The following is a 21,060-nucleotide window of genomic DNA, read 5'->3' as shown; positions in this document are numbered from 1 at the left end:
ATTCAGCCATGAATTTGCTACATTTAACCGAACGGGTTGAGAGCACAAAGTCATGGTTGTTGACAAGCCCTATGGAGGGGGTAGGTATGGAGGAGAAATGGCGTGAGCACTGTCGAAGGACAGAATGAGTTTGGTAGATTGGAGAGGGAGAGTGGTGAGGGGGCAAACACCACGGACTCCACCGGGTGTGGAGGAGTCTCCCCGCCTAGTTTAGGCGGGTGAGGAGGACGGAGTCATGAAAATCGAATAATTAGTTAGAGTTAGACTACGCCGGGCCTGAACTGGATGCCAGATCGCAGAATTTAGACCCAACAGACTGGAAGAGCCCGGTTCTGGAGCGGGGCGTGAGAACGTGATTTCCTTTTGGGACTTGTACTTTGGGGACCGGGCACTGGTGGCCGCCGCCACTGCTGCTAACAGTGCTGAGTTACTAGAGAGGCAGAGCGCTCCCTTGGACTCCCAGTGTAGCTGTTGAAAGGGAGCAGTGTCACCTGGCTTCCGACCCAGGCCTGAAACTTTGCCTCTGAGCCTTGGCAGCAGGAGACGGAGGCGGTGGCATCTGGCCGCAGCTGGGAGGCAGTGCGTGCCCACTGGGCGCAGGGCGGCTGTCTGGGAGTCTGGGTCGGTGGGGCAGCCGCGGGGCGGGGTCAGAGCCAGGCCCCGCCCCGCCCTCCCGCGCAGGCGCGCTGTGGGCTGGTAGCTGTCAGGAGCCCAGCTGGGGCCAGCGGGCGGCGGATCCCACGGCAGCGCTGGACTGGGCTGGCTGAACCCCCGGGCGGCCTGCGGGCGGCGCGGGCAGGATGGGGAACCGGGAGATGGAGGAGCTGATCCCCCTGGTGAACCGCCTGCAGGATGCCTTCTCGGCTCTGGGGCAGAGCTGCCTGCTGGAGCTGCCGCAAATCGCGGTGGTGGGCGGCCAGAGCGCCGGCAAGAGCTCAGTGCTCGAGAACTTCGTGGGCAGGTGAGCGCGGACGCGGGGGGGTGGCGACCTGCTCTGGCCCTTGGAGCCCGACAGGGACCTGGGACTGCTGCCGACTGGGTGGGGGGGCGGGCAGAGCGGCGGGGGACTGGGGCGCGGGCGGGGTCCTCCGCTGCGGGCATCCTCTGTCCCCCCCGCGGGGTGGCCCTCCGGTCTGCCTTTCATCCTGCGATACAAAGCCATTTCCTCCGCGGCCTCCGGCCGGGAGTCGGGGAGGGGTCCGCCCCGGGATCGACTTCCCCAGCCACGAACGCCAGTCCCAGACAGCCAGATGCGCAGCGCGAGGGCACGTCTCAGTCCCTTGTCCTCTGTGTACCCGGCTCCACATCCCTCCTTTTCCCGTTGGCCTTCCCGAGGGGCTCGTTGGGCTGTAGGGTTTATTCCCCTGCCCACCGCGGAGATGCTCCGCTCCTCTCAGCTGTGTCTGTCGTTCGAGACAGTCGTCGCCTGCCCCTAGCAGGGGGGGCGGGGTGCGAGGAGAAAGACCTCGTTTGTTGTGGTGAGGCTTTATCCAGCGATGCTTCCCCACCACTCTCCTCCCGGGGAGTCCAGAATAAAAGGTGGTGTGTTCGCGTGCGCACCTCTTCGCAGCTTCAGGCGCATGCCAGAGAAACCAAGGCACAGACTCGGAGCCCGCGGGCGAACGGGACCTGGGCCGTCCAGGTGCCATGTCATCCCGCGTCATCTCCGAACTGACCATCATCTTTCTTGCCCTCTCTCTGCGCCCCCTCCCCTGGCCACATCTTCCATTCCCTGAGCTCTGATTTGGCCCGCGAGTCTTCAAGATAACTGGCTACATCTAAATTGTAGCTAGGGGTTTCTTCGTGACTCGTTAACACAGAAAAAGCTAAATAATTTATTTTTGAATGGGGAATCAGCATTTCTTCCACCGAGCAGTTCAGGAGGGATTAAGTTACCTTAAGGGGCCTTGTCTGACGAGTGCAGACGTTTGCTGAGACAAGCCCGTTTGGAAGCATCAGGGAAGCTGAAATCTGTTTCCAGGTACGAAGGAAACAGCTTCGAAGTGGGCTGGAGGGTGGGGCGGGGGGGGGGGCGATCCAGAGGTGCTTTACTCTTTATTTGGCTGGTTAGTGATTTGGGATTCAGAAGGATCCTGACCTGTTCCTTTTTTTTTTTTTTTTTTTTTTTTTTTTGCTAGTGTTTGGGGATGATTTGGCTACTCCCACACCTTCTTTGGGAATGTTAGTATCCATAAAGTGCATTTGCTGTTCTCTCAGATGATACTCTATCTCATCTCTCAGATGGAACTCTGTTCCGTCGCCCCTCCCCCACATGAACTATAAAGCCAAGAAACCTAATAAAACACCTAAAATTGCTGAGGATTGGCTGGCATTTTTGAGTAAGTCATTTAATCACTTTGCCTTGGGTTGATTGTTTATTTAAGTGATGAGAAAAGCAACGGTAAAGCATTTTGCCTATGTCATCATAGACATGAAGTGTTGAAGGAATATACATTTCACACATATACACACAACAGTCACATACTTGAAGGTTTTTACTGTCTTCGATTTACTGCTAATGAAATTCACTAAATTTAAAGCAGTACCCATAGGAAACATGATGACAATGTATTTTTGGGTTTTCAAACTCCAGAGCATTTAACATGGTGCCTTAATAATCATTTAACTATTTTTGGTTTTTAAACAAATACTTAAAGATTAAAATTGTAATTCAAATTCACTTATATATTTTTATGCTTCGTTCATGTCATTAATTGGATGAGCCTGTATTCTAAATACATTGTTGGTGGCAAGAGCTTTTGAAGCTAATGTCAGTTTTATGCATGTATCTTAATTCTCTGCTTTAGGTTTTCATATCCTAGTGCACTTCTTAAGGACATAATAAAATTGTGCAGATTTCTCCTCTTAAGCTGTATACTTTTGAAATGAGAATTTAAACAAAGGAGATTCTGAAGAATAAAATATTTTAGTTTGAACATTTTTCATGGTAGAATGAAAAATAGGGGCATTAGAAATATTCTACAAATCAGAGCATTTACCAGATACATTAGTAATGTTATACTTTTTAAAGTTTTACCAATAATTAATCACTGTCAGAATGGCAAATCAAAGAAAAGGATGAACAAAGAAGGAAAAACTCATTTAATAAATATATAAAGGACTTATTATCTGTGGAGATGACACCTACCTAGCAAAGCCTATATATTAGGAGAGGATTTAATTAAAAAGGTCATTTGATTTTAATAAAGGTTTCGGTCATTAAATTATTGAGGAATCTAATTTCTAATTATAAATCAACCTTAGAGGAGTTCTCTCCTTTTATAAGAGATTCATCTTAGGCAGAAAAACCTACCTTATTTCATTGTAACCTTTTATCTTTTTATTATCCAGAAGTTTTGCAATAAATATGAAGGTTTTTTTTTAGGATAAAACTTCCTTTTCCCCATGTTCTTAAGACTGACCTATGTGCAGTTAATGAATATAGTCATAAACAAGGGATCACTGCTTGTGTAAATTAATAATGCTTGCTCGTTGTCTATGCTCATTCTCTTCAATATAAGGATGCATTTTCTCCTCAATATTTGACAATTCATGTTTAGCGGGCTAACCGTATCTTCTCCTCTCAGATAGAGTTTGTTTATATTGATTTTTTTTGGACACCACTGAGTGAATTTGGATGTGAATGTGTTTACTTCATTTAGCTGTAGCTATCAGATCCAATTTTGGGGTGACAAGTTTGCGACTGTCATGAATAAAATGAGTCATGAATGAGCTACTTGTTTGTGATTTTCTTGCTGCAGTGATGAATTTACATATTAATGTGATAGTGTGAGTAACCAGATTGTTCTTTTGGTTCTTCTGATGAGATGTATGCTTGCAGTGAGGGGCAGCGTAATGTCTAAAGAATAGAGGCCAAGACTCATGATCTGGATATAGGGGCTGACTTTCAGGCTTGGGGTCTGCCCAAGGTCTCATCTGTGTATGGAAGAATCGAAGTTATTCAAGTACCTTTACATTTAATTGTTTTTTTTTTACAGTACAGTGAGATGATGATGACGATAATGACGGTTGACATTTTTTTAGTGTTTGCTCTGTTAGCCATCAGTCCTATCCTAGGTGCTTTTGCTTGGGTAATCTTATATAATTCTTCTAGAATCCTAGAGAAGAAGGTACTCTTATGAGCTCCATTTTGCAGAAGAGGCCGTTGGGATTCAGCGAGTTTGAGCAGCCCACTAAAGGCTAATTTAACCTAAAAATGCTGGGATTCAGCTGGAGGTGTCTGGGCTCTGTATCTACATTCTCAAACCTGCAGGGCTTCTTGCCTCTGCCTTATGGAGACTCGCCAACACCTCTGATAAATGCTTTTCACTTCTTTCTTTGACCTCACTTCAGTAAATAAGAAGCTGCTACAACAATAATTATATTCGTATTTATTTATGTGTGTCTACCTTGCCTTCTCATTTCACAGAGGATTTGCAGCAACCCCTTAGGCAAAAGCAACATTAGTTAGAAGAATATTTCTTTACTCTATTAGACATCCTTGAGAGGAGATCTAGAATGTAATTGGGTTGTTTATTTATCTGTGTTTGACTCCATAAAACTTGTTTATAGAGGTGTTAAGTGAAAACCGTACTAGTTGCTAATGTGCAAATGCTTTTTAATGATATGCTTGTTAGAAACATTTGTTCTTCAATGCTAATTATATAGACAGAGGATTCCACGTTATATTGCTTTATGCTCAGTGGTGAATAGACTTTGAGTTTGGCACAAAAAGAATAGGTTTTGCAATTATTGGGGACCAAATAAGAGATTTTTTACAAAGATTTTATTTATTTATTTTTAGAGAGGGGAAGGAAGGGAGAAGGAGAGGGAGAAAAAAATATCAGTGTGTGGTTGCCTCTCTCATATACTTCTGACTGGGGACTTGGCCTGCAACCCAGGCATGTGCCCTGACTGTGAATCGAACCAGGGACCGTTTGGTTTGAAGTCCAGAGCTCAATCTACTGAGACACACCAGCCAGGCTAAAAGATTTTTTAAAAGACTATGTTGAAGGGAGTTCATTTCAATGTGGAAATGTCAAATAATGTATATTTATTTAGTTTTGAGTTCTCTAAAGATGGATTTGTTGATTATCAAATTAAAGTTATTTTGTGGGAGAACTTTAAAAGTGAGCCATTTGATGCTGTTGATGCATGGACATAACCAGATAATTTTTTAAAAATCTAAAAGTCAGTTATATGGCTTAGATAGACACTAATCCATTCTTAAATCCTTTGATTTCAAGAAAGTATTTAAGACTTAAGTGAGAGTTCTCCAATTGTAAATGAGATTAGGCATAGAAGCATTAATATTAGTAAAACTTAGTTTTTTAAAAATTTCATTTATTTGTCTGTAGAGGGGAAGGGAAGGAGAGGGGGAGAGAAATATCAATGTATGGTTGCCTCTTGTGCGTCCCCTGCTGGGAACTGGCCTGCAACCCAGGCATGTGTCCAGACCAGGAATGGAACCTCGATTCTCTGGTTCGAAGGCCTGCGCTCAATCCACTGAGTTACACCAGCCAGGGCCAGTAAAAACTTCTTAATTCAGAAATAGGTTTATATGGAGGGAAAAGATTTTTTAAAATATCAAAGCATCTGAATTAGTGAACATTTTTTCAACAAATGGCTTCCAAGTATTAACACTATGGTAAATGGGTGCTATCAATTAAAATGTGGTAATTGTTGACAGTCATGTTTCATGGTTCCCAAAACTCTATTTAAATAAAGTATTGGGAACACGAACTAAAATCCAACAATAAATTGCTAAAACCTGACATTACAAAGATATTTTTGCCGAATTAACATTATATCATGTACTTTAAGATGATCACAAATGTGTGATTGGATTTAGTTATCACAGCAACTTAATTTTTAAATTAGTATCTGAGAAGCAATACAATTAGATGAACTGCCCTGGATAGGCTGTGTCTGTTTTAGAATTTACTGTCATGAATAGATATTTAAAGAATGGACTTGATTCACTTCTTTAAGAATGACGTTGGGCAGGCCGTCGTTCAAGACTCCGGAGGAATGGAAATTTAATAGTCAGCTACGCTGGAGGGTAGGCTGTTGGGTTCTCTTCCCAAGGAATACACATTCAATATGTTAGGTGGTTTTTTTTTAGTTAGTACCTTTTGTTAGAGCTAATAAGCAGAGTTAAACTGTGATATTTTGCTTATTATTATGTTTTGTTTAGTTCTAAGAGAGAATGATAAGCAATTAAGAGAAATAGATGATTTTTTTCCTTTCCCACCAGAGGCAAGTCAAGAGAGCCCCAGGCTAATGCCCTGTGGCAATAGAATGCCCAGCTCTGAGTCCATTTTGCAATTTCTCATACCCTCAGCATTAATTTAAAAACTCTAATGGATTACATTATACTAAACACATTTCTATAAAGTGGGAGGAAGCCGGCTGGTCAGTATCTGTTTAGCCTCACTGGGTGGCAGCCATGAACATTATTCCACGTTTTCTATGCCTTCCTTACCTTACCTTCCTTATGTCTTTAGGCCAGAAAACTCCAGGTTAGAGAGACAAGTAATTTGGGAAGGATCATGGCTAGTAAATGACCATGCTGGGATTTAGCCTTGGGCATGACTTCTATTGGCACTGTTGAGAAACATGGGCGGTAAACTCAGTGAGCACACATTTATTGAGTTCTAAGTATACTGGGTAAGAATGTGGAAGGAAACATGAATGTATAGAAGCCGATAGATGCATAAAAAACCCCCCGACAGCCTAAGGTATGAGACTGCAATTTTCACATGAGTTCATGAAATGAAGGCAGTTGGGTATAACACAAACTAGCAGGAACACAAGAATTTATACTCTTGTCAATTTATTTTTACAAGAAAAGAAAGCAACCCTGAAAAACTGCGGTTCTGAAATTGGGTTGGGATGTGAGCGGAAAGTAGACAGTATAGGAGTTTCCAGTGTCATTTGGCAGCCGGTATCGTTTTAGCCCAAGGCTGCATATACTGAAGTATCAGTGTCAAGGCAGGGAGGTGGTGATCTGTGTCTCGGTGTCTGACTCGACAACAAGGCATTGAATTGAGACTGTCACTTTATCACAGAGAGATACAGTGTGTTGGAGAGAGCCCAAGAGAAGAGGAGCAGGAAAGAAAAGAGGCTGGAGAGATTAAAAATATAACTGGGTGTAGTGAAGGCTGGTTGAGGGCGGGATGGATTGGAGAGACCAGCATCTCTGTAAGGCCCTCAGGACACTGATACTCACGGGAGGTAGAATTCTGCTTTCTTTTTAAAGAATAAGGCATTTATTTAAAGTAGCGGAGTAAACCCAAGACAAATGTCAGGGAGAATGTTCAAAAGTCAAATCTGAGATGCAATGTGTTGTTTAGAAAGAGGGAAGGGTAAAGGCAAGAGGCTCAACATACAATGATTTGCATTTTTCAAGTTAATCACTGTTTCAACAAATCAGAGGGTTTCTTAATACCACATTGGTGATTTTTTTTGGTTACGGGTAGCTTAGCTTTTATTTTAGCAATAGGCATTTCACTAGGTTCTGTAAGACACTGTCTCCTCACTTAAATTCTGCCAACTTCCTGGAGCTGCATTAGGATACAGAGAAACCCAGGAATTTGCCCAAGGTAAGAGACAGAACCAAGGGCTGAGTTTGGAACTCGGTGTTCAGAACGGGAAGCCTGGGTCAGTTCATCGTCTTCTCTTTCTCCTCTGATTGTTTGAAAGCGCCTCCCGCACACCCTGGCTGGTCTGCCTCCATTTCGTCTTCTCTTCCATCGGACCAACCTTCCTTCCTCCTCCATTGCCCACTCCCTTACTTTTCTTGATAGCAGACCAGCAGTGACGTTTTGTTTGATTTCCCATGTGCGATGGTGGAAGGAGACAGGGAGAAAGATTTTTCTCAGGCTTCAACCAGGTCATTTGAGATAATATACTACAGTAAATTGTGACTTTTAAGGAATGGGGTGGGGGGGCAGGGAAAGACTAAACGAGAGGGGGGATGTTGTTAATATTTTCACACCACGTGGGCATATCTGGAAAGATGTGTTGGATGGTCACTACTGGGCCTTTCTTAAACCAAGGAGAGCTTCTGAAAAGTTGTATGTAAATAAATGATATGCATGGGAAGGTTCCTATTTAATGAAATGGGTGGACTTTGGGTAGCACATTCTCACACTTCAGGCTGCCTGTTTTGTATCTCTACTTTTTTTGTGCTTGTGTTCTTCGAGGGAGGCCCACTGATGTAGAAATTTTAACATTTAATTTCAAGAAAGCATTAACATTGCGTTAAATCCTTGATGTCTATCATTAACAAAGGCAAGATGGTTATTGAGGTAAAGGATGATGTATTTAATTCATGAATTATATGAATGACATAGGATTGCTTTTGGCCTTGTGTTTCCCTAACAGTTCTGCTGAGCGGGCTCTGTCTCCAGGAGTCGAAAGTGTGCCTTGGGGCTCCCTTGTGACAGTGTCTCATTTCCATTTCCCGCTACTTCAAGGTCATGCCGTGCCTATGAATAACACGTACACACCTATCAGGAGTGGGTAGCAATTCTGAAGGGCCTCATTGTCTAATGTTTCAGTGGCTTGGAGTTGAATAGACTAATCCATTTAAATAAGTAATTTGATGGGTGACTAATCTTCTTTATGATATTTTTTCCTCGGATCCCAGAAAGGCCCATATTTGAAAAGGCGTCGTCACGCCCTTTTGTGACAGTGTGCGGGCTTCGCTGAGCGGTGTCTCGGCCCCCCCGACTCTTGCTGGCGGGAATGCTCCTCAGCTTAGCTTAGCGTTCTCATCTGCAATATCGAGATAAGGATCCAGACTGAACTTCTAGTGTGTGAGTGAGTTCTCAGTGAAATGACGTAATGCGTAAGGCCCATGGTATACATTCAGTAAGTGACAGCTGCAATATAGTAATTTATAAGAAAAATACATATTTGGTTGTCAGCTCAGGTTCCTGCTCCTGGCTCCTCAAACCCTTGGGCTTTCCTAAGTGTTAACAGCGTAAAGGTGTTTTTGTTATATTAAGAAGGTGACTTTTGGATGTCCCTAGGTCTGCTAAGGATGGGGTGGATCCCCAGAGGGACTAACCTGTGATTAGAGAGGATTAGAGGGATGGAATCTGCAGTCCCCTCGAACCCCACCCCTCCACCTCCCGGGAGGGAAGAGGGGCTGAGATCGGTTTCAGTTGCTAAAGGCCAATGATTTAATCAATCATGCCTCAGAATGCAGCCTCCTTTAAAGCCGGAAAGGATGGGGTTCCAAGATCTGTGAACTCGTGGAGATTTGGGGGCAGGGCAGGGCATGGAAGCTCTGTGCCCATGCCCGCTACTCTGCCCTGTGCATCTCTGCCACCGGGCTGTTTCTGACTTACATCTTTTATGGCAAAGCTGAAATCTAGTAAGTACGATGCTTCTCTGAGTTCTGTGAGCTGCTCTAACAAATTAATTGAACAGGAGGAGGGGGCATTGGAAGCTCCAGTCTATATAGCCTGTCCATCAGAGGTGCTGCTCATGACCCGGGCTTGCAAATGGAATCTGAAACGTGTGTGGGGGGCAGTCCTGTGGGGCCGAGCCCGTCACCTGCAGAATCTGCCACTAACCCCAGGTGCCTCACAACTGAGGGGAGGTGTAGGGCACTCTGCTGCTGTCTGAGGGTCCCCCGGGTGGGTGGGGAGCCCCTTCCAACACACCAGGAGGAGGTTGGGTGCCGAAGCTCGCAGGTGCCTTTAGACGTACAGAGTAGGTCTGAAGTACGTCCAGAGGCTGATTGGACAATCAGCGGGAAAGAGCACATCTCTAGGGAGAGAAAAGAGTTCGTGTTCATTTGAAATGAACACTCAAGAGTAAGGACTGGAGATGCAGAGACGAGGCTGGGAGCAGAGATGGCTGCCTGCTCTGCCCCCTGATGACTCAGGGTTGGAGCCCGGCTGTTGGGCCCTGAAAGGTCTCTCATGGGGTCATGTTCGTTTGGGGGCTCCCGAGGCCACTGCAAGTTCTTTATTCATATTCCCCACAGTCTGTTGTACAATTCTGTTTTAGGTACCTAATTTTTATTGAGTTTTTACTAATTAAATTGTTGACCTGACTTAAGACGGGTTGGTCCTGGGAATGAAGATCCTGCCTTTCAGTCACAGATTTATTTTTTATGAACTAATTCTCCTCGCCCGTGTGCCTCCATGGTTGAGTTATTCCTTCAAAGCGAAGATGTGGAGATCCGTGTGTGATTTCCCCCGAGGACCTTGTCAAGACAAGAAGCGTTGCTGGGAGGACTCTGCTCATAGAGACTGACGCAGTGGTCTCGGAGTTCAGCCATCGTTTTTCGAAGGCTCTCCTGGTGCTTCTGATCAGTAGCCAGGGTTGGGAACTACCGATCGCCACTTCCACGGTCCTTGTGGTTTCCGCAGCTGTGGAAACGTGTTTCCCTTTCCCCTCGGGACACTGGAAAATCCCTTGCCGAGGTCACCGGTGACCTCCGAACAGCTTAATTTACTTTCCAAGTATTTCTGAAACGGACTGCTTGTGCTGAATTCCTCCAGCCAGGGACCGAGTTCACGCTGTCATCCTTCATCTTCTGGATGGTAGCCATACATGTGATGTCTTCCCCTCTGTGACCCTTCAATCTGCCTTCCATATAGCCAATGGCACTACTAGTATGGAACAAAACCAAAATGATGTCATTGTCTTGGTGAAAACTTTTCCCGGTGCCACGAGCCTAAAATCTAAGCTTCTTGGCGCGGCAGGAAGGCCCTGCGTGGGCCAGCCGCTGGGTTGTCTGGCGTGCTCACTTTCAGCTCCGTTGATGCCCTGCACACGATCAGATGGTTTTTGACATTTCTTTGCCTTTGTATGTAGATCCCTTTGTAGGGATAATGTTATGCTCTTTCACCAGGTTAACCCCTGTTATTTTTAACTCCCCTCGATTCTCCTTCTGGACGCCTCCCCTGCCTTCCACTCTCTCATCTCTCCCTGGTCGCTTGTTCCTCTTCCTGGCACCTATACCTTGGAGCAGTTCTTTAACAGTATGCTTATTATATTGTGTTGAAATGTCTCATCTACTTCTACCACTGAGCTGTGAGCTTCTTGAGGGCAGAGTCGGTTTATTTGTTATCTTCACTGGTAGCACACAGTGAAGTAACTGTACACAGTAATTGCTAGATAAACGTTGAGTGAATAGTCAATACATATAATGGAGAGGGTTCAGCCTGTGCCGCACCGGGTTTATCCACAGCCTACGATGCTGTTTATTGAGTCCTCACTGTGTGCCAGACTCCGTTTTGAGCAGCAGAAAGACCTTCACAAGTGAGCAGGCATGCTCTGTGTCCTTGTGGGCTTTGCAGTCCAGTGAAAAGACAATAATAAGCAGATGCTAAATGTATAATTACAAGGGAGTAAGGACGCTGTCACAGAAATGATCAGGGCATGGTGACCATGCATGATAGAGGGGGACATATTTATGGGCTGGTCAGGGAAGCTTGTCTCTGGTGAGGTGTCACAGCAGCCGAGGGACAGGGACCTGCCATGGGAGGAGCTAGGCTGAAGTGCTCTGTGCAGAAGCAGCAGTGGACACTAAGAATGCTACTGGGGTGCCAAACAGCTGTGTGTTGGAGGAACTGACCTCTGTATCACAAGAGCCCATGGGGCAGGGGAGAAAATAAGGCAAAGAAGGGTAGCCAGAGAGTTTGGGCAGGTTTTGTCAAAAATAGTTTCAGTGTTTGTGCAGAGTACACCAGTAAGCAATGGAAGGAAAGATTTTAATCAGGGGAGTGACATGATGTGACTTACATCTTTAAAGAAAATCGAAAAATCGCTGGGGGTCGGTGCTGTCTAAGGCGGTAGTCGTAACCCCCTGTGGCTCTGTGGCTAGTGATCCCAAGAAGCTGATTTCCAATTTTATGTAAGTTTAATTACTTCTAAACCTAAATGTAAAAACAGAATTGATTCAGTTATTTGGGGCTTTTAAGACGCCATGGTAGGAGCCCAGCTGGAGAGAGTTGAGAAGGCAGTGGGGAGAGAGGGGGAGTGAGTGAGTGAGTGAGGACAGCGTGCAGGCGCCTCTTCTGGAAGAGGGTCTGGGGCTAACGGCGGGCAATTCTCACAGGAGATGTCGGAGCACTTTCGTTTCTAGTGGGAGTGGGATTGGGGATGGCACAGGGAAGAAAGGGGCCATGAGGACATGCGGTGCTACGAGACCCAGAGGTCCTGGGTGGACCTCTTACCAGAGGAGGAGGGGCACCTCCTTCATTGTCCCCAAAGGGCAGCGGAGCTGGCACAGACATGGCAGGTGCTGGGGACGACAGGGATGGCTGGGAAGTTTTTATCTGACGAGGGGATGGAGCGGGGGACAGAAAGGAGAAGGAGGTGAGTGGAGAATCTCCGAGGGAAAGGGAATGTGAGCTCATAGAGAAATACATTCCAAATGGATGTGAAATGGCCCTTTTAAAGTGAAAAACAGCTATGTGGAGTTTCTAAAATGCACGTTTTATCAGATCACTCTACTGCTGACGTCCCTGTTACTCCGCTTCTTCGCAGGGCATGCTGTTTCCTCCAGGATCGGCCATCTGTCCCCGTCCTTTCTCCTCTCTGACCCTCACCCCTCACGTGGCGTTCAGTCCTGCTGAGCCTCTCAGTTCCTAGAGGGTGCCGAGCCCTCCTTGTCCCCGGAGCTTAACACGTGTTCCCCTCCACCTGCCCAGCGAGACTCACAATTCAAGACACAGCTACCGTCTCAGCCCGCGCAGGTGGAAGGGACTTGCCTACTGAAGTGCTGAGAGCTGCGTTGCCCTCTAAGCCCTTTGAACACAGAATTCCCCAGAGGTAGTGTCGTGGGGACGAAAAGCCAAGGGTTTTTGAACATACGTGGTTGTCGGAGTTTGTTTCCTCATGTGCAGAGTGGAGGTGATAGGCACGATCTCCATTTCTTTTACAAAGTCTAAAAAGGGGCTTTTAAATGTATAGCACACAGACTCCTCAATAAGTGACAGTTGAAGAATAGACCTTTGGCGAAGATTGAGAGGTAGCCGAACATGCTGGAGAGATCCTCTCCACGGCAAGGATCCCCGGGACACCGGCTCAATGCAGAGTGCCGCGTTTCCTGGACATAATTCCTAAGACAAATGAGGAGGACCTAGCATGAAAGACTGTTTTTCTCAAAGGTAGTGTGCCTTCAGAATGGCTGGTCGCTTTCCTGGCTGGGACTTGTGGTTGGGTGAGTGGAGAAATACGTTTGGTGTAGAAGGAACGTATGTATATTCGGCTCTACCTTGAATACTCCCCAGTAAGGTCTCCAGACGCCTGAGCATTCAGGGGTGTGGCAGTGAGGGGGACAAGACCTGGTGACTGGTTAAGAGGAGCTAACAGCTTATGACACGGCTTGCCAGGGGAGAGGACAGACTCCCAGTTGTCTGTCGAACAGACTGGACTTGTGAAAGCACAGCACGTTGAGTGGAGGCCCCTGAGCCTGGGGCTTTCCCATTAGGCTGAAACCAAGACAAACACAAAGAGATCATAGTTTATATTCATTATACATGTATGTATATACACACATACACACAACAAGCACCTCTATTTGGAATGGAATATAACATTTACTGTTGGATTATCATTGTGTGGCCTGTTTTGTTCAGTAGCTTTTCTCTTTAAAAATGGTACATAAATAATGTATTTGTAAACCATTTTCTTAAGGCTTTGAATGATTATACTAGAGATGCTCTAAATTTTCAGGTTTTGCTTGCCAAAAGTTAAAAATTCTTGCTCGAAAATATTTTCCTTACCATGAAGCTTAGAGTTTTAATTTAGAGAGCATCTTTTTGCTAAGTTGTTTTATAATTAAGTTAATCATTTTTTTAAAATTTGCTTTTTAAAATGCAGACATTTAAAATCTAGGAGGTTTTGTTAAGTTGGAGAGAGACATTCCTCTGTAATTCGTAAGAATTCAGATATCTCTGCAAATAAAGCCATTTTTAAATATAAATTTATTTACATATGCTTTTCCACAAAGGCTTTGAGGTGGCTTTCTGCAAGCCATAGTTATTCATTCATTTATTTTTTAAAAAATTTGTCTTAAGGGGACATTACTGTTTAGTTATGCTGCTAATTAACCTTCAGCTATCTGTATAGCATGTACTAAGAATCATTCATTCATTTTTGACAAATAATTTTGGAGGTATTGGACACATAAAACGAAACAATGAAGTAGAATTGAAGAGGCAGAACAGAGACGAAGAAGTAGCTAAGGTGAGCCCTAGAGCGGCCAGTAGAAGATTTCCAGATGTGAAGGTGGTACTAAGAGTGGACTCGAACATATGTATGCACCGTGGTGGTTGGGGGGGAAAGCGAAGTATGATTTCTTATCGGAAAGAAGGAAGAAACTTTCCTCTTTATGCTGTTTCCTCTAGAGCTGAGTCAAAAACAACTTCTCACAGTTGACAGCAGCCAGTAATAGCTTCCTTCCTCCGGATCTTGCTGATTACCAGGGTTTAGCTAGGCAGGTGATGTCGGGATCTTGCGCCTGGATCCAGTTCCCACATTTTCAGATGCGTGCAAGATTTTGACGTAAGTGATCAGATGTTTACTAACAGACCCGTCCTCTTGCCCCAGCCGCTCACTTCCTGTGTATACGGATGGACTTTGCTGTTCTCATAATCAAAAGACATTGAAACTTGTCTGTCTGCGTCCACCCTTCTCTCCCCGCACCTGCTCCATTCCGTGAGTTCTGCCTCGGTGGTGTCTGTCCTGTCCGTGGTGCCTTTTTGTTTCTGCAATGATAGGCCCAGCTCAGAACTTAGCCCCCTCTTGTCTGTCCATTGCAGTCAATTACTGAAGAAGAGCCTCGGTTCTCCAGTGTCGGCCCCTGTCTCAATCATCTGAAGCACTTTTATCAGGGCTCTCTTAAGGCACGACTCTCATCATCGTCACTCCCTCTTCTTACAGTTATAACCCTGACGTCTTGACATTACGTTTAACATTTTCCAGGATCTGGACACCAGCTCAACCACTTTCCAGCATCTCTTTCGTTCCTCTCTCTCCCACTCAGAGGTGCCACTTCCCAAAACACCCCTTGTGCCTTCTCCCCGCTGCCCCCCGCCCCCCATCACCCTGACTGCTTCCTCTGTCTCCAGGGCTTTTGCTGTTCTCTTCCTCTCATTTTATTTCAGTTTGTTAGAGCTTTACGGAGTGTTCGCTGATGCACGGGATTGTGCCAGCTCTCATGCACCAGAGGGGAATGGTCACCTCTCCCAGACAGACCTCACAGAGTCTCCCGCAGAACTGGTGAGGTGAAGTTGACAGCTGTTTCTCCCGCCAAGCCTTTCTAATTGTCCAGCTTCAGTGCATTTTATTTCCTTTAGGGTTGTTTTTTAAAGCCTTCACTTGTATTTTTAAATAGGCCTTATCAACATCCTAAATATGACTTATTTTCTAAGCGGCTCTGTGTCACACTGCCCGCGTCCTAAAGTCCTAATTTGCGACACGTGATCACTGTCCCGCAGCAGGAGTTCCGTGAGGTTTTTCAGGGTTGTGGATAGGATCCATTGGCCGAGATGACTTGCATCCTGAGAGGCAGGTATTGTCTGTCAAAACGCTCCCAGACAGTTTGTCTTTTCAGGGTCTTGTTTTAAAAGCTGCTTTTAGGTCTTATTTTAAAAGCTTAGGTGCACGTAAGGTTCGAGTAAAGGCCGCACGCTTTGAAACATTCTGACTCTGGGTGTGACCTCGCAGGAAGCGCAGCCCCTGCAGTCGCAAGAACTCCGCAGGGCACGTGGAGAAGGGCTGGCGAGGGCCCGAGCAGGGGCAGGAGTCCGCCCCCAGGAGGGGAAGCGAGCTGAGGAAGGTCAGGCTTGGACCGGACTTGAAGCAGACCTATGGCTTTTGAAATTCGACATGGTTCTGGCCAGCCTTGTGGGAATGGTCACTGGTGAAGCGCTTGGGCCCCGCTCCTCTCCTCGCCCCGACCACAACCGCTTTATTTCGCTAAAACCCTGCGTTTTAATACAGCTGCTCATGCTCTCCCCATCAGCTGTACCCCTGTAGCAGGCTATGATCACGTCACATTCGTGGTTCATCCAGTTCATACCTCTTCTGCCGATAGACACCTAAGTAGCATGTTAGGGGGAGATGCAGGGCATATGCACTTACCATAACCTGCCACGTTTTATCTCTCAAAGATGCTGCATTGTGAAGATGCACCATCACTTTCTGTACCGCTAACAAAGAAGAAAAAAACCCACTGTCAGTTAAACGGTCCTTTCCTGTCCCTTAGAATTTTTGTTTTATACTTACTGGAAAAGCTTTCAGACTTTACAGGAATAGATTTTTGGGGGGATCACCTGTTCCTCTTAGGCACACACATACACTGTAAGCTGTAAATGAAGTAAATTGGTTAATTATCCCCTGAGCTTCTTCACGTTGCGTCCAACTCCTGCGTCCCTCTTGTGTGCCCTGTTTCCCCGCCCGGAAGCACCCCCCCCACCCCGTGCTGTTTATTGGGAGTCGTTGGCACTGAAGCATTTCTTCCAAGAGGGCGTCTAGCTCGAGTGAGGGGAGTATTAATAATCACTTACAGACGGGATCTCTTCGAGTGGACCTGGTCTGGAATCTTTGGTTCCTGCCCTGGGACCCACCCTCCCTGGGGAGGGTGTGGAGTGGTGTCCAGAGGACAGCTTGTGGCATGCCAGGCATCCGGCTTCTCCAGGGCCTGCCCGGGCCAAGGGGCAGAAACCGAAACGCCATGAAGTGCTTGGTGCCCAGCCAAGAGATTTTTCCTGTTTTCAGCCACGACACTCCAATTTGCGCATCATGTGAATGAGTGGAAAATTTTGAGCAAGAAATCGCGTCATGCCGCATCCATCCGAAATGTCACAGCCACCTGGTTGATGGCATCTTCACAGACACGCATAATTGAGTTAGAGATGTCACAACGTAGACAGTTTCTCAGGCAGGGAGAAAGGAGAAATAGCGGCTCTTTGATAAGCCAGCGCTTCCTGGCAACTCCAGCTTGCTTTGTTCAGTGAGGAGCAGCCTTACCCACTGAAAACCTTGGTTTTTCATTTGCCCTCTCTCACTGCCAGAGCAACCGCAGTGTGAGAGGGCACCGAAGCTGCCCCTGAGTGTCCTGTATAGAACTTCCTCCACTACCGCTGCACGGCCGCCAGTGTCTGCCCGTGTGCTTGTTTTCAGTCTCTCTGACCATCCCAAGTGTGGTCTTTTGGAGAAAACCGCCTGTGAATGGTTTGGGAGCACAAACTGTTGCTTTCCCCACTGCACTGAGAGGTGTGAAACCGCCCGGCTCAGAGCCCAGGGGCTTCTTCCTTCGCCCTCCCACCGGGCGCTGCCCTGATGGTGCTGAAGAACCGTTGTCTGCTCGCGCACGGCTTGGCCGTGCCAGGGTCTCAGTAGAGTCTCAGTTTCCCAACTGAGTGTGATCATCACTCATGCCTGCGCTTGTCTCTTCAGAGGCATGTCCTCGTAATGGACGTGGGTGGTTGTATCCATCATTTCCAGCTCACTGTTGAGCTGTGCTGGTTTGCTCTAGAATTTCTGGTCTGTAGTTTACACTAATCTCGTTTCTCCTGTGCTCATGCCCACATGGGAACGTGACCTCCTGACCTCCGATTTTCTGGCTGTTTACTGTCTTTTTTTTCCATCTACTTAATTACTAGTTGATTCATGTCATGACTGGTAGTCATTTGTTGTCAGTGAGATGAGTTGTGATGCTGGTTATGTTGCTGAAGTATTTTACTTGCCTTATTTTTATTGTTTGAGAAATTAAGACTAATGCTCATTGGCCACAAATGTTTCGCGCTACCTCAAGACAGATTAGCTTATTATCAGTTACTTGCAGTTTAACGTAAGCTTCAACTAATCCAGGTGGGGACTGATAACTTCTACTTGGACGTAACTTAGTTTCCTACAGTTTTAATCACAGCTGTCTGTATCTGACACCAGCTTTCTTCACTGGTCCTGGGGATTGCGGAGCCATAATCAGGCACCACTGGCGACAGGCACCTGCACAGGTGTGGTGCCTGTGAGGACATACGTGTGCCCTGAAGAACTAACCCCGAGGTCGGGGTCCTGGCAGCTTGCGTCAGGACCTCTGCAGGACCAGTGCCTCTGCTACTGTGTTTCCCATCACTGTGAAAACATTCGATAACACAGTGCACCCTCCCTTCTCAGACTTAATTCTGTCCCACAAAACTGACAGCCAATCTGGTCGAACACAGACTCTCCTTTCTTTGTCACCCGAGAGGCGAGTGACCGATCGATCACATAGGTATCAGCGTGGAAGGGGTGTTGGGTAGAGAATTGGGACTTGAATTTTTTAGACAACTGAGACATTTTTCTTGTGAGCAGCTTGGCGGAGAACCGAGTTGTTTACAAGAACAAGGCGTTTGAGAACCGAGATTCGATTGTGGTATCTGTGTGATATGAATTGCCCCTTATAGTCCTTCCTGATTTAAAGTAACATTGGCAACATATATCATTTTTATGGACTCTCACTGTGTCCTCCTTAAGAAGATACTACTGAAGATAAATTTTAGGTGGGACCATTGACAACGCAATTATCTTTTCATTGTGAGCTAGCCTGTTATCAGTGAGCCTTGTACCCATTTTGCAGTCATCAGCCTTTGCAGTCTCTCGTGCCCACTTCAGTGTTCTGTAGATAAGGAGTGAGGAGCTGACCACCAGTTAAGTGGGTTTCTTTGGAACACTTACTATTTGCCAGTCATTTTGCAACACAGATTACGAATCAAAAAGAACATATTCTGGCCCTCGCGCTCAGATTATATTCTCTTGGGGAGAGAGAAAACATGAAACATTAGAAGACAGCATAAGGCTGTAGAATGCTGAACAGAACATAGTCTGGTACCAAAGCAGCCTGTTCCTGCAATGGGCAGGCCAAGGGGGAATAGTTCTCATTGAAAGGTAGTGTCTGGGAAGAGTTTATGAAAGAAGGATCACGGAGGTGGGGGATGGTGGGGTGTGGGAAGACAGAGGACGGTGGAAGGTGCATCTGGAGGAGCAATGGCCTGGATGAATCCTTGGAGACACAGAAAAGTGTGGGACACATGGTCGAGTTTAAAGGAGGAAAGGACTGAGCTAAAGGAGGGAAGCTACAAAACGAGTCAAGTGCTCCGAGTTGGAAGTTTGCAGTGGACATTGTCTGAAGGGACCGGGCAGAGAGGACCGTCTGGGATGCAGGGAGACCGGGGGGGGCAGCGTACACTGCCCAGTGACACAGTGCACAGTCACCTGCGTCCTCGCGGCTCTAGGCTCAGAGCCACACACACCTGAACAGGTGGGCACACTGCTGTCCAGGACCTGACCTTCTAAAATGCTGAAGAGTTCTTCATAAACTTCCAGACAAAACAAAGTCTCCTCTCAATGTACGTGGCAGCTTCATCTCCAGAAAATTCGATAGGTGGCCAACATCCGTGTTTATTCCATTTAAATCAGAATTAGTCTCCAGTTCAGTCAGTTCCACCTATATGAGCGTGGGAGATCACGCAGGACGAAGGAGACTTGTTCAGTGCACAGAACTCGCCCACGAATTCAGGGTATCTTAGCATCTCTGGTCCTGCAGTCACTGTGGAGGCTCCCCGCGAATTCCCGACATGCACTCTCTTGCTGCCCACTTCCTACAGCTGTATCAGTGACTATGTCATGTACATACCTAATTTCCTTTTTTTTTGCTTAAGTTTTTTTATGCACCAAAGAGAACATTTAAAACGTATCCTTGAATAACTCAGCGGTCATGTCTTCAGTTTTTTCTCCAGGAAGATAGAGCTGTGGGTTTCAGAGGCAGTAAATTCTTTATTCAGTGGAAACAGAGATTGCTAAGCCCTTACGGACTGCCAGGTCCCATACCCTTAGGAGCTGTGCCTCTGTGCTCATGGCGCTGGCCAGCAGCCCATTGGAAGGTCAGGTGCACAATGAGGGGTATGTGGAGAATTTGAGATACGACAAAGCCTCGTTGAGGGTTGAGGGAAGGCCAGGGAAGATGACCGAGATTGCCACATTTACTTGGGTCTTAAAGAATGAGTATAATTGTAAGAGGACTTGAAGAGTGCCTTCCTTTGTAACAGAAGTGGAATTTGAAACCACAGTTTATGACATATTCATTATACAGACTTTGCAATGGCTTACTAAATGCCTGCTATTTCTTGAGATGATAAGGGCTCTTTGCTGTCTCCCACTTCTATTTTTTCTTTTTCTCAGTTAATTTTTCTGTCTTTACACGCTTGTATCCAGCCTTCTCAGTAGTTCATGAGGATGGGAATGTATACATTTCTCCCCCCACCTCCATAGGGAGAAGCATCTCCCATAGGGCTGAGTATGGAGCCGCCCACTGAATATTCGGCCTTAGGTATTGTCAGAACAGTTCACGTAGCAATGAATGAGTTAGCCTTAGTGGGGAGTTGTTTCTGTTTTCCTACCAGCCTTTCCCAGGAAATGCGGAGTCCACACGGTAGTACTGGGGTACTAAGAGGACAGCTTCTTCCGGCCTCGGCATGTCGGTCCCGCCGGGCTGAGTTTGCAGAGCTGTGGCTTTTCATCTAGTCCCTTTCTTTAGGTGAGATGCAATCTGAAGAGCTAATATCTGCTCTGCAAGTTACAAAACTAACCACCATGCAGAAGGCCTTTTCCTGACTATGTTTCTCATTCAGGTCCACTGTGGACAACACGTTCTTTCTCTCTGGGGAGTCTGTGGAAGAGCATGGTTATAGATGTATTTTTTAATGGCTAAGATCAAATTTGATAATACTTGTAAAAGCATGAACTGCAAGGAATTCCAGAAGTTATTCTTCTGAGATCAAGGGAGAAGTATAAACATAGCAGCAAGGAGCAAAATCGTTCCAGAATGACCTTTAGGGTCTGTGGCTTGTATTTGATGTCATCTGTGAAGGTGCTCGATCAGCTGGTTGACTCACAGTTTGCTGTTGTAGTTGTTGGGTGGGTTTGAGTACTTGGAGACATAACAGCGCTGGCTCTTTAAGTCAAGTGGAACCGAGAGGACGCCTTACTCCTGTTTCTCCTCAGTGACAGGGCACGTATTTCATGGGGCTGTTGTGAGTCTTT

The 21,060-nt window shown here is 46.3% G+C and overlaps 1 protein-coding gene across 7 annotated transcripts in view; it reads left to right on the top strand.

Annotated features, from left to right (window-relative positions):
• The first annotated feature begins 696 nt into the window (after positions 1-696).
• DNM3 (dynamin 3) overlaps positions 697-21,060 on the top strand; it is a 374,683-nt gene continuing 354,319 nt past the window's right edge. For all 7 annotated transcript variants that reach the window (XM_053659308.1, XM_053659307.1, XM_053659304.1 and 4 more), the window contains exon 1: positions 697-961. In XM_053659308.1, the coding sequence (XP_053515283.1) occupies positions 801-961 (161 nt within the window). In that variant the 5' untranslated portion in view covers positions 697-800. The remainder of the gene's footprint in view (positions 962-21,060) is intronic.

Source organism: Artibeus jamaicensis, unplaced genomic scaffold (genome assembly GCF_021234435.1).
Source record: "Artibeus jamaicensis isolate MK-2021 breed Jamaican fruit bat unplaced genomic scaffold, CSHL_Jam_final scaffold_625, whole genome shotgun sequence".
Taxonomy (NCBI): Eukaryota; Metazoa; Chordata; class Mammalia; order Chiroptera; family Phyllostomidae; genus Artibeus; species Artibeus jamaicensis.
The sequence above is the reverse complement of the archived record's forward strand: the minus strand, read 5'-3'. Positions and strand labels throughout refer to the sequence as shown.